This window comes from Pristiophorus japonicus, chromosome 11 (assembly GCF_044704955.1).
Source record: "Pristiophorus japonicus isolate sPriJap1 chromosome 11, sPriJap1.hap1, whole genome shotgun sequence".
In the NCBI taxonomy this organism is placed as follows: Eukaryota; Metazoa; Chordata; class Chondrichthyes; family Pristiophoridae; genus Pristiophorus; species Pristiophorus japonicus.
This window is the reverse complement of record NC_091987.1, coordinates 125,376,963-125,389,738: the sequence shown is the minus strand read 5'-3', so window position 1 is coordinate 125,389,738 and position 12,776 is coordinate 125,376,963. Positions and strand designations below refer to the sequence as shown.

At 43.9% G+C, this 12,776-nt stretch overlaps 1 protein-coding gene across 2 annotated transcripts in view; it reads left to right on the top strand.

Annotated features, from left to right (window-relative positions):
* The first annotated feature begins 296 nt into the window (after window positions 1–296).
* wwc3 (WWC family member 3) overlaps window positions 297–12,776 on the top strand; it is a 252,076-nt gene continuing 239,596 nt past the window's right edge. For both annotated transcript variants that reach the window (XM_070893996.1, XM_070893995.1), the window contains exon 1: window positions 297–594. In XM_070893996.1, coding sequence (XP_070750097.1) covers window positions 464–594 — 131 coding nt within the window. In that variant the 5' untranslated portion in view covers window positions 297–463. The remainder of the gene's footprint in view (window positions 595–12,776) is intronic.

The following is a 12,776-nucleotide window of genomic DNA, read 5'->3' as shown; positions in this document are numbered from 1 at the left end:
TATTAAACTCCAGAGTTTCTTTCCAGACAAGACAAATTCCAAGCTGGGTGCACAGTTTTTGTCAATGCCATTCCCCCTCAAAAAAAATGGTTTGAAGCACAACAAATGATAATAGTAGAGGACTCCAGAAACACAAAATATATACATTTGGGGGGGGGGGGGGGGGGAGAAAAAAAAGTCTAATTGAATGGAAGTTTTGTCTTGTTTGGGATTGGCCCTCACTGGTATATATTAATAATTAATCACCTCAGAGAGAGAGGAGGGGAAAAAAAGTTTTATGCAAATAGCCAATACCAAGAAGGAATAAGGCAGCGCTCCCGGCCCGACAGCGACCCAACATGGAGGAGCGGAGGTAGAGAGCAATGAGAGTGGAGTCGGCCGCTTTGGGAGCCATCTCTCCAGGGTTGGGCGCCGCCGCCGCCGCGGTTTCGGAGAATGCATTAGGGCAGCGAGCGGGGCAGCGATGCCGAGGAGGAGGTCGAGCGGGGAGCTGCCGCTGCCCAACGGCTGGGAAGAAGCCCGCGACTTCGACGGCAGAGTCTTCTACATCGACCACAACACCCGGCAGACCAGCTGGATCGACCCGCGGGACAGGTAGAGCCCCGGGGGATGACAAGGGGTGGGGTGGGATAGATAGAGAGAGAGAGAGAGAGAGAGAAAGGTGTCAGTGTATCGAGGATAAAACTCCGCACAGCCAGCCGGGGCAACAATGTGTCGGGGCGGTGGGGCTGACACACTGGGAGCCAGGCTCTGGGCTGGCGCTGACACAGACAGACAACTCCCAGGCTGGCTGTCACTCGGCCACTGCCTCTCTGCAACTTCTTTTCCAATGACTCTTGTTGTTTATCATTTATTATTTTAATATTTCTGTCTGGGACGTGGCTGTGTTTTTTTTTACATTTTCATCCTCCCCTTTCACTAACTTTATTTTTCCACTGCACTGAAGGCAAATTTCCAATTGTTGGTATTTTGGAATTGCTCTCTTAGAGCATTTTTCTTAAAAAAAAATATTCCTCCTCACCAAGTTCTTTTAAAAACAAAGTTGCTGGTTATCACATTGTGTGATCTGTTCTGCCAGTGTTGGTTATTGTTCGAACACCCCCCTTCCCTTCTACCCACCCAAATAGAGGAAATTCCACATCCACATCCTGCTATTTAATTTTTTGTGTATGTGTGTCTGTTTTCTCTTTCAATTCTCTGCTATTCAGGCTGGTGATAAGTTGTAATACAGTTAGAATATTCTGCAGTGATTTTAGCTGGGAGTAGGGATGGGGAATGGGCCACTGTATATCAGGCACATTCTCAGCCTCTCTGTCTCTTCACTGTTAATTTTTGGATCTAAAAAGATTAAATTCTCGATGTTGCTTACTCTGGGCACTCTTTTTTTTTTGGGGGGGGTGGGGGATGGGGATGGGGATTGTGCAGAAATATCCTGTGGTAAACTGACCATCGAGCCTGTCTGGAAGTATCCTGCTATCTATATAGGTACAGACCCCTTTCATTCTGCCAGAGGGAATTTATTGCAAAGCTAAAGAGAACTATTTGTTCAGAAGGGCTGGAGTTATGAACAGGGTGTACAAATTGCTTAATGTACATTGAATACTTTGAGCATGGCAACCCTCCAGCCGATGTGTTTTCATATCAGTTTTATTATGGTACTAGCCTGTCAGCATTTTACATAGTACAATAGTGAATTTTAAATTTTTACAAATAAAAAAGAAAGAATTTTCATTTATATAGTGCCTTTCACGACGTTGGGTTGTCCCAAAGCGCTTTACAGCTAATTAAGTACTTCTGAAGTGTAGTTATTCACAGCTGTAATAGTTTGTATTCAATTTATTTTCTGAAAATTATTTGTTGTAACACGCATCGTAGAATTCAATTGAGCAGTCATATTTATTCAAATTGTTTTGCATCACCAGCCTTTCAGTATTCTGGGTGTGATTTTCATTGGTGTTTGTGGGAGCTTGCTGTGCACAAATTGGCTGCTGTGTTTCCTACAATACAGCAATGACTACACTTTGAAAAGTACTTCATTGGTTGTAAAGCATTTTGGAACACCCTGAGGTTATGAAAGACGCTATATAAATGCAAGATCTTTTTAAACTAACTATAATATTAACAGTGTGACTTGAAAAAATATCTCATTTCAATCCTGGTGTCAATGTGAAAGCAGACTTGGAATTGATTGGATTTAACAGTTTCAGATGGATTTGGAAAGAGTGTTCCTTTTTGTTTGTTGCGTTTTAGATTGTATGTTTTCAGGGATAAAGACAGCTTTGTGAATTTATCTGAACCCTATTTTGTGGATCTTTCCATACGGAAGGCGGTCATTGGCTATAATCATATCCATGTACAGGTATAAACAAAATACACCATATAGAGTAATGGATTCCCTGAGCCTGTGATAGAATCATAGGAATTTCCAACACGATACTTGCAATAACAAATTATTCAAAAAGCAGGTAGAATAATTTTATACAAATGCGTGGTCTTCGTGCGCTAATATTACACTGTCATTTCTAACAGCTCACTTAACTCACGAGGAAGCCCTTCATAATGCTCTCAGACTCCCATCTCACTGGGTATTTTACTGGCTCCCTATTGAGTAATTTAAGGATTAAAAATTAAAAGGAGAACTTAAATTAATCGTATGCTTCTAACTCACTACAGAACGATAAATAAAGACATAAATTTGTACTCGCTTATAACAGTTACATAAATAAATCTCTGTCTCATCTGTTATAATTAGAAATGGAATAGATGGACATGAAAAACATATGCAATAAACAATATATAACATAAATAGAATACATGTAATTGTATAACTGCTATACGGACGGCTATAAATCTAAATATATTAAATTATAGCATTGTATCAAATTACATACAATTATAAATATATATTGGATGTAAATAAATATTATAAAAATATCCAATTGTAGATAGCTTTTGCAAGCTTTTAAAATTATGAATATATAAAAACGAATATACAAAAGGATGTCAAGGCCTTGGAGAGGGTGCAGAGGATTTTTTTATTTGTTCATGGGATGTGGGCATCGCTGACCAGGCCAGCATTTATTGCCCATCCCTAATTGCCCTTGAGAAGATGGTGGTGAGCCACCACCTTGAACCGCTGCAGTCCATGTGGTGAAGGTACTCCCACAGTGCTGTAAGGGAGGGAGTTCCAGGATTTTGACCCAGCGATTTATGAAGGAAAGGCGATATATTTCCAAGTCAGGATGGTGTGTAACTTGGAGGGGAATGTGTGATGGTAGTGTTCCCATGTGCCTGCTGCCCTTGTCCTTCTAGGATCTAATCATACCGGAGATGAGTTCAGTCATGTGGAGAGATGGATGAAGCTGGGATTGTTCTCCTTTTAGAGCAGAGAAGGTTAAGGGGAGATTTAATAAAGGTGTTCAAAATTATGAAGGATTTTGATTGAATAAATAAGGAGAAAGTGTTTTCACTGGCAGGAGGGTCGGTAACCAGAGAACACCGAAGTACCAGAGAGGAGATGAAGAAATGTTTATTTTATGAGACGGGTTGTTGTGATCTGGAATGCACTGTCTGAAAGGGTGGTGGAAGCAGATTCAATAGTTACATTCAAAAGGGAATTGGATATATACCTGAAAAGGAAACATTTGTAGGGTTATGGGAGAAAGAGCAGGGGAGTGGGACTAATTGGATAGCTCTTTCAAAGAGCCGGCACAGATGTGATGGGCCAAATGGTCTTCCTCTGTACTGTAAGATTCTCTGATTCTACATTGAGTTAGAAATATAATTTTATGAAATTTTTCCAGTATGTGTAAATATGTAGGCCTGGGGTTTGTGAAGGCTGTGGGCCATGCTGGAGGTTTTGTGGTCAAGATTGGGTGATTGCTGGAAGGGGAGGTGTGGGTCTACTGGGCTGCAAGCATTGGAGGAATACCTTCGGGGTGGCAGGGCAGTCTGATTCCAGGGATGAGTCTGTGCCCAAGTTGATGAACTAATGTAGGTGGCATGATGGGTGGGGCCTGAAGTGGGCAGTGGAAGCACTGTGTGGGAATCAAGGCTATGCTCTGGGTGAAGGAATAGGTGCATCAGGTTTGTTTGTGGGGGAGGATGGGCACAGATGGAGGCTGAGGCTAAACCTGGGGTGTGGCTGGGCATTATGAGTGAAGAGGCTGAGGAAAAGGCTCTGCAGAGTTGAACTGGGAGCAAGTGGGGCAGGCAGGCAGGCTGCAGAGTCCAATAACACCAGAGAGGTTGATGTGGGGTCAAACATGCCAACTTTGTTTTTACATAGATTTTGATCTGATTGGTCCGTGCTGATCATATGAGATCATCAGCTGCATGGTCATGATCAGCACGGACCAATCAGCTAACCCTGAGGGACTCTACAATACATGACACAGATACACATTTATACAGAAAAAAAGACTTTTAATAAGATGGATATCTCCAGCCTCCTATTTTTGGAGTAATTTAGAAGATGACGATAATCTTAGGAACAGTTACGGAAGAGTTTGCTGCTAGTTGTCCCTGATGACTGAACAGGGTAAAAGTGCTTGTAGGGTGGTGCCGAGAGCTACACTTGTGCAGAGATAGCTCCTCTCAATTGGGGGCATTTCAGTTGGCCTCAGCAGTGGTGCGATAGGGAAGTGGACAATCAGCTAGGGATCGTGCTTCTGATCTTTATCTGATTGTCCCCTGAATGTACTCGTAGCGATGGAGGCCAAGCACAGGATTATGATGCTGATTGTATGCTTACAGTTCTACCTCTCTACCACTTCTGTCGACCCCTTGGTATCTAAGTTGTCACATTGCTTGTCCGACATCCAATACTGGATGAGCAGAAATCTTCTCCAATTAAATATTGGGAAGACTGAAGCCATTATCTTTGGTCCCTGCCACAAACTGCGTTCCCTAACCACTGACTCCATCCCTCTCCCTAACATCAATCTGAGGGTGGACAAAACTGTTCGCAACCTAGGTGTCATATTTGACGCTGAAATGAGTTTCCAGCCACATATCCACAGCATAACTAAAACCGCCTTTTTCCACCTCCGTAACATTGCCCGTCTCCACCCCTGCCTCAACTCTTCTGCTGCTGAAACCCTCATCCATGCCTTTGTTACCTCTACACTTGACTACTCCAACTCACTCCTGGCCGGCCTTCCACATTCCACACTACATAAACTTGAAGTCATCCAAAACTCAGCAGCCCGTGTACTAACTCGCACCAAGTCAAGATCACCCATCACCCCTGTGCTTTCTCACCTACATTGGCTCCCAGTTAAACAACGCCTCGATTTCAAAATTATTATTCTTGTTTACAAATCACTCCATGGACTTGCCCCTCCCTATCTCTCTAATCTTTTTCAGCCTCACAACACCACAAGATGTCTACACTCCTCAAATTCTGACCTCTTGAACATCTCTGATTATAACTGCTCAATGATCGATGGCCGTGCCTTCAGCTGCCTGAGCCCCAAGCTCTGTTACTCCCTCCCTAAACCTCTACGCCTCTCTGCCTCTCTTTCCTCCTTTAAGACGCTCATTAAAACCTATCTCTTTAAACAAGCTTTTGATCATCTGCCTTAATTTCTTCTGTGGCTCGTTGTCAAATTTATCTCTTTGTCTGTAACACTGTTGTGAAGCGCCTTTGGACATTTTACTACGTTAAAGGCGCTATATAAATAAAAGTTATTATTACTGTAGTTGAACAGCTTGCTGCCCCTTTGGGCTGGTGTGAAGAATGGCTTGTTGGGTGAAGCGCTGAAAGTGCCAGTGGAACTGTACGCAGCACAAGTTAGCATCTTCAGGAGAGGAGAGGAGAGGAGAGGAGGGAAGTTGGGCGTGAGAATGAATAGCTCTCTGTTAGTCCTCAGATTGGCCCATTTGGTGCAGAATTCTGCACCAATCAGCTGACCAGCTCAGTTCTGTGGGCAACTTGAGAAACTTCATTTTTTTGAAAACAGCAAATATTTTGAGCAAATGAGTTAACATTTATTAAAAATAATCTCCAAAAAAAAGTTATCTTAATGAAATGTAATTCAATGTTTTTTTCCCCAAACAGTTTGAACGTTTGTATATCTAGATTAAAATAACCATTATGGCTGAGCTGTGTTATCGGTACTCTAATACCATAGGATAGAAATAAAGGATTATATCCGAAACAAGTCATATCGAAATGAAACCTCCTGCAGGCAGCGTAACCGGTTCGTGTCATTTCACTGGGCCAAATGCTTCTTTTATGGGTAACTGGCTCTTGAGCTGTGTATTCTATTGGTACATTAGGTTTGCATTCTCCTGTGCAATTTGTTAAACTAGCTTTAATAGCCCGTTCTTCAGGTGCTCTTCTCATTCTGGCTGTTGTGTGCAAATCTTGAGGCCAAGTGATGCAGATCTGCCTGTGTTTTTCTTTCTGTGTCACTGATGCTGGAACGTGGAGGCTGAGGTGGCAGAGCCAAGCACAAAGAAATTGGGATTTATTTCCTTCGTAGTTTACACTCATCGATGCTTCTTAGCATTTGGCCACATGTTTCTCCGAACGACACTGGCGCATCAAAAAAGTTCATATAATTGCTCGTGAGAAGCATTAACTCCAGTTTTAAATTTGTTGTACGAATAGCTTTCCTAATATGCAATGTATAAGCAGCAGATGCTAAAGAGTGTTCACGGGTTACTAAGCAACAGGATGTATAGTAACTGATGTCATGGCTGCATGTTCATTGTTTGTCATGTGCATTCGGATGCAGGCCTTTGCTGTTCGCGACCTGTGGCACACATTGACAGCTGTCACTCTACTCACAAATGCAGATATCACCGTGGCGTACTCACAATAGAGCAGTGCCAACTTTAACTGTGCTAATAGGGCTTAGTGGCCCAATGCAGGAACATAGGAGCAAGGGTAGGCCATTCAGCCCCTCGAGTCTGATGTAGCTGCAAGTCTGAGTTTTTGCATTTGCGATATAGAAGTCGGAGCTTATATGACCAACAATAGCTGACCCAGCACAAGTCATCTGTTACTGTTTCATGGCTTAACAGTGACTACCAAAGTACAGAGTGAATCTCCCTTATCCAGAGACCATCAGTAGGCTGGGGCCATTGGAGGGAGCAGTGTGCGGCGGCCCAGCCCGGAAATCGGCGCGGTCCTGGCCTGCAAGACCATCAGCAGGTATACCACTGCAGGGAGCAGCGCGTGCTGCTGCAGGAGGGCGATGGCTACGAAGCCAGGTCGCTGATTGCAGTGCGGGCAGGCATAGCAGGAGGGGCGAAAGAGCGGCAAGAGTCAATAGAGGGAAGTGACCGGGGCCCAAGAGAGGCGTGAATCTGGGGCCCAGAAGAGGCGGGGGCCCAGAGGCAGCATGGGCCAGCCCACACTGCGATATGTGCGCGCGCTCAGTCTGTGCAACAGAGCTGGTCTCCAGTTAGTCTTGGGTAATCCTTGCCACTGGACCAAGATCTAGCTCTATCAAGCCCGTGTGGTGGCTGGTGTGCAACGGCCACCACATGTTAAAAAAAATCCACGCACAGGCATCTTCCACCCTTCACGATGTAGTTCGGGATCTGGAATATTGGGTCCTTCATTGAAACACCTGTGAACTCATCTCTATTTGGCCTGGAAGCAAGTCATCCTCACTTTGAGGGACAGCCTATGATGATGATGATGATGATAATTTGGAGCCACCCTCATCCAGAACCATTCCCGGCCATCGGGTGGTACATGCACAGAACTCTGACATGAACAAATTGAAGCCCTTCCTCGCTGCCGACTCCCGCCTTCGCTGGCCTGACCCCGCGATCCGTCGCCCCCTCCCCCCACCATGATCTCTCTGCCGCACTCCCAGCCCCAAGCCAGCCAGCCCCGATATCCCTTGCTCTGTACCTGTACCATCCAATTTAACATGGCCACCGCTCATCCGGAAAAATCCCTTATCCGGCACAGGCCAGGTCCTGAAGGTTCTAGATAAGGGAGGTTCAACCTGTACTTCAATGGCTGTAAAGTGATTTGGGACATCCTGAGGTTGTGAAAGGCACTATATGAATGCATCTTTCTCTCTCTCTCTCTCTTTTCTTTCTTCTCCTTTTTCTTTTCTTTTCCTTTCTTTCTTTCTTTCTTTCTTTCTTTCTTTCTTTCTTTCTTTCTTTCTTTCTTTCTTTCTTTCTTTCTTTCTTTCTTTCTTTCTTTCTTTCTTTCTTTCTTTCTTTCTTTCTTTCTTTCTTTCTTTCTTTCTTCTCCTTTTTTCTTTCTTTCTTCTCCTTTTTTCTTTCTTTCTTTCTTTCTTTCTTTCTTTCTTTCTTTCTTTCTTTCTTTCTTTCTTTCTTTCTTTCTTCTCCTTTTTTCTTTCTTCTTTCTTTTTTCTTCTCCTTTTTTCTTTCTTCTCCTCCTTTTTTCTTTCTTCTCCTTTTTTCTTTCTTCTCCTCCTTTTTTCTTTTTTCTCCTTTTTTTTCTTTCTTCTCCTTTTTTCTTTCTTCTTTTTTCTTTTCTTTCTCTCTCTCCATCTCTCTCTCTTTAATACGAGAGAGTAGTGCTATAGATGTGATCTGCAAGTTAGGCAGTCGGAATTTCCTTTTTAAATCTTATGAGCCAATTTAACAGAACATTCTGTCCCCATTAAATGCTGCACTTTTTAGACGTGTTTTCTCTCGTTTTTATAAATTATTGAAGAAACAATATTTTTCGTCCTGTTCTGATGTGCTTCTCTGAGCTGTTGCAGACATCATCCTTTTCTAATGCTCCTGCAGTCTGTTGGTCACGACCTCTGTCACATTCATGCTGTCATTCTGCCTATGGCTTTCATAAAAGTTCTCATCACTTTTTGATCTCCGTTCTCTTTGTTGCTGGTTTAGAATTTTCTTTCTTCATTTTCTGTCTTCTCCCCCCCCCCCCCCCCCATTTGTTTAATTTTGACATCTGCTGTCGTAATTACATCAACTTTATTAAATAAACATTGCTAGTTCTGTGTATTAATACTTTTCTTCTTTGGCATGTGCTGTTCAATTATTATCTTTGAAGTTTTTTTTTAGATCTTTTATTGGAGACTGCATACTTTATCCAAAATACAGCATTATGGTTTGGCTGAGCAGGAGGAAGGGGGAGTCTTTATGGGATTCTTCAATTGTGATATTTTGTTGGATAGTGTAAGGGTTTTATAAAGAGCACCTTGCAAACTAAATGCCTTATTGTACTGTATAAAATGGACATAGGCTACTTAATGTTTCTTTACTGTTGACTATGATCGGAGCTCCAGTCACTGTCCTCCACACTCAAGCGGAGGACTTGAACCCGGTTATTGTGTTTGGGACTGTCCACGGTGGCTCTTCCGTTGCCTTGTTCTGTACTGCGGCTGCATCAGCTTTTGCAGGTTGTGGATGCCCATTGACTAATTCGAGGATTGGCTCATCTGCGTTTCAATGCCGTTTCTTCCACCGAGGATCCCACTCCCCTCCCCCAGGCGCTCGACTTCTGAGGCCATTGGCATTTCTGGCGATGTCCGGGTTAACCGCTGCTGCCGGGTAACACCGTCTATTGTCATTACAGCTAGCAGGTTTACTGTGATGCATCTAAAGATGTTGTTTGACGAGAGTACTGACGGAAGACTTGCAGAATGAGTCTATGGCCCAGAAATTCGTGCACACCCGACAATAGACGGTGTTACCTGTAGTTCGTCAGCGGTTAACCCGGACATCGCCAGAAATGCCAATAGCCTCAGAGTGCCTGGAGGAGGGGAGCGGGACCCTCGATGGAAAAAATGCCACAGCAATATGGTTGACTATTCACTGCCCTCTCAAATGACGAGTAATCCAGAGGCCTGGACTAATAATCTGGAGACATGAGTTGGGGGAATTTCAATTCAGATAATTAAATAAATCTGGAATTAAAAAGCTAGTGTCAGTAATAGTGACCATGAAACTACTGGATTGTCAGGAAAACCCATCTGGTTCATCAATGTCCTTTAGGGAAGGAAATCTGTCGTCCTTACCTGGTCTGGCCTATATGCAACTCCAGACCCACAGCAATGTGGTTGACTCTTAACTGCCCTCTGAAATGGCCGAGCAAGCCACTCCGTTGTACCAAACTGCTACGACAAATTCAGCACTGTGGGAGAACCTTCACTAGAAGGGTGGCAGCGGTTCAAGAAGGCGGCTCACCATCACCTTCTCGAGGGCAATTCGGGATGGCCAATAAATGCTGGCATTGCCAGCGACGCCCACATCCTGTGAAGGAATACAATTAAAAAGAAACATTTTGCTGAGCACATGTCGTGGCGGGGGCGGGGGGGAAGAAATGGGTGCAGAGTACGATCACTGCGTCTGAATAGTGAGGCCCGCAGTGCCCCTGATATTGGGGTTCGGGCCTTGCTTTTCGTGAAGCTGGCGAGCTGCGAATAGTAAGGCCCAGAAATAAGCTGCCCAGCACCTGAAAACAGACGGTAATAGGCCTCTTAAGCCTCCACCATGCGGACATGACGTGCACACTCCTTACGAGCCGAAGTGTGTCATCCGCCATATTGGTAAAGCCCTTTACCTAATGCCCATTTTTGGCCCCCACTGCAAGATTGGTTTGCCCCGAGGCCACCAGCTGCATTCAGGAAAACCAGTGCTATTTGCGGCCTAACAGGCGGTCCTTAAAGGGACCACAGTATGCTGCAAACAGCAAGGCAAGTTTTTAAAATAAACTTACCTGAATGTGGAGTCGGGAGGAGCAGGAGTGATTATTTTACATCGGAAAATCCATTTGTGTTTCAGTGATTACAAATGTGTTGTTGCCCCCCCCCCCCCACACCCCAAAAAATGTTTCTGGTTCTTCGGAGTGGACACTGAGTAAAATGTAAGAAAGCTCCGTGGGCCGAATTTTACATGTGCGATGCGTTCCAAATGTACGTTTCAGGTTGCGGTGTCGTGCTGAACAACAGAAATGGGACAAGTTTGAAGTAACTGAAACTGTAGCTGTCTGAATGTCCTGTGTCCAATCTAATTGGAATGCCAGTGAAGTTGCAGACTCTGGAGAATTCTTTGTGATAGCTGTAAACGTGCAATAGTTAATTGCTTCCAACCTGAGCGGGAAGCAGGTATTGTAATCAGTGTCGTCTGTCTGTCTGCGAATGCAATAGCTTGAAAGCACTCTGCTGGATTGCAATCAAACTTCCAACATAGTTTCAGGGAGCCAGTATCTCAGACAGGCTTATTATGGACCATGTCCAATAATGGCATCATACCATATTGTGATATTTATTGGTATTTTTGTGAGATTATTGTTCCTGCCGTGAATCAAATTTGGGTCGTGCCTCACTTGTTACCTGGTTGGTGGTCTATAATCAGTTATACTCTTACTGCCTTATTTTTTTTTAATGTAGTAACTCAAGAAGTTGTTTTTCGTACCTTTTTTTAGAAAGAAAAACAAGAAAGACTTGCATTTGTATAACATCTTTCTGGACGTCCCAAAGTGCTTTACAGCCAATGAGGTACTTCTGTGTTGTAATGAAGTGTTGTAATGTAGGAAGCACAGCAGCCAATTCACGCACAGCAAACTCCCACAAACAGCAATGAGGTAATGACCAGATAATCTGTTTTAGTGATGTTGGTTGAGGGATAAATATGGTCCAGGATACTGGGGAGAACTCCCCTGCTTTTCTTCAAAATAGTGCTGTAGGATTTTTTACGTCCACCTGAGAGAGCACACAGGGCCTTGGCTTAACAACACATCCTGAAGATGGCACCTCCAACAAAAAGCACGACTAGCCTGGCAGCTCAGCTCTTGCACGCAAATGCTTCTCCTCTGAGGTTCAGGCTGAGTTAAGACATTCTATAGCTCATCAAAGTGAAGGATGATGGCACAGGGGTAGCTGGTGTTATCCAGTGTCCGCTTCAAGCACTTCAGGTCAGGTATAATGGAGGCTTAACTCAGCTTCAGAATGTGCCTTAACTTATCCTGAATCCCAGTAGAGGAGCATGTACTGCATCAGTGTCTTTTTTAAAAATCAATTTTCCGCATTGCACCAGTCAACATTATGGCTCTTTGAATGAAACTTCCAATTTATAGCTGATTTTATTCCAAGGGGAACTGTAAGGAATGATGGTTGAAACTGCCCAATTGCATTTGACAAAGGATCATTCAGAGCAGCAGTTCCCCATTGAAAGCATCATCCCATTAGACACTTCTGGTTTTGAAACCAGCTTCCAATGGCCAAAGGGCCACCGAGTCCCCAAGAGGATATACAGTTTTTAAGAAGGGCCAGTTTTGTTTCCCTTACTTGAAGTTTTACCCATACAGAATGACTGATATGATTCAGTAGAAGTTGCTGAGTTACAAGAGCCCACAGTTGCTGCTCTGTATTCATCCATTTTGGTAGGTTATCAGTGCGACTGCTTCTCATCATGCCTGTCAATTGAATTTGGCGGTTTTAAGAGGCAAATGTTGAATGTTTCAAAAACAAAATAAATGGGTCGGATTTTCAAGTGGTTTGCGACTGGGGTTTGGCCGTGATTTGACCCTCCGTGGCAAAAACCCGGTCGCAAAGCCCGGGCGGGAACCTCAGGTACCTGTTTGCGGCGGCGCTTCCAAGTACCGCGGGGGAGAGATGCGCCACCATGCAATGACTCGGATTGCGTTTGCGTCCCAATTTTGGCTCTCTCCCGACCCAAACGTCGTGCCCAGAATACCGACAGATCAAACCTATCGGTGCAGCCCTGCTAGCAGCGGTAAGTCAGAAAACCTGCAATAAAGGTAAGTTAAAGTTTTTATTTTTAAATTTTTTTTTCAGCGATTACTTAGTTAAGGGTCGTGG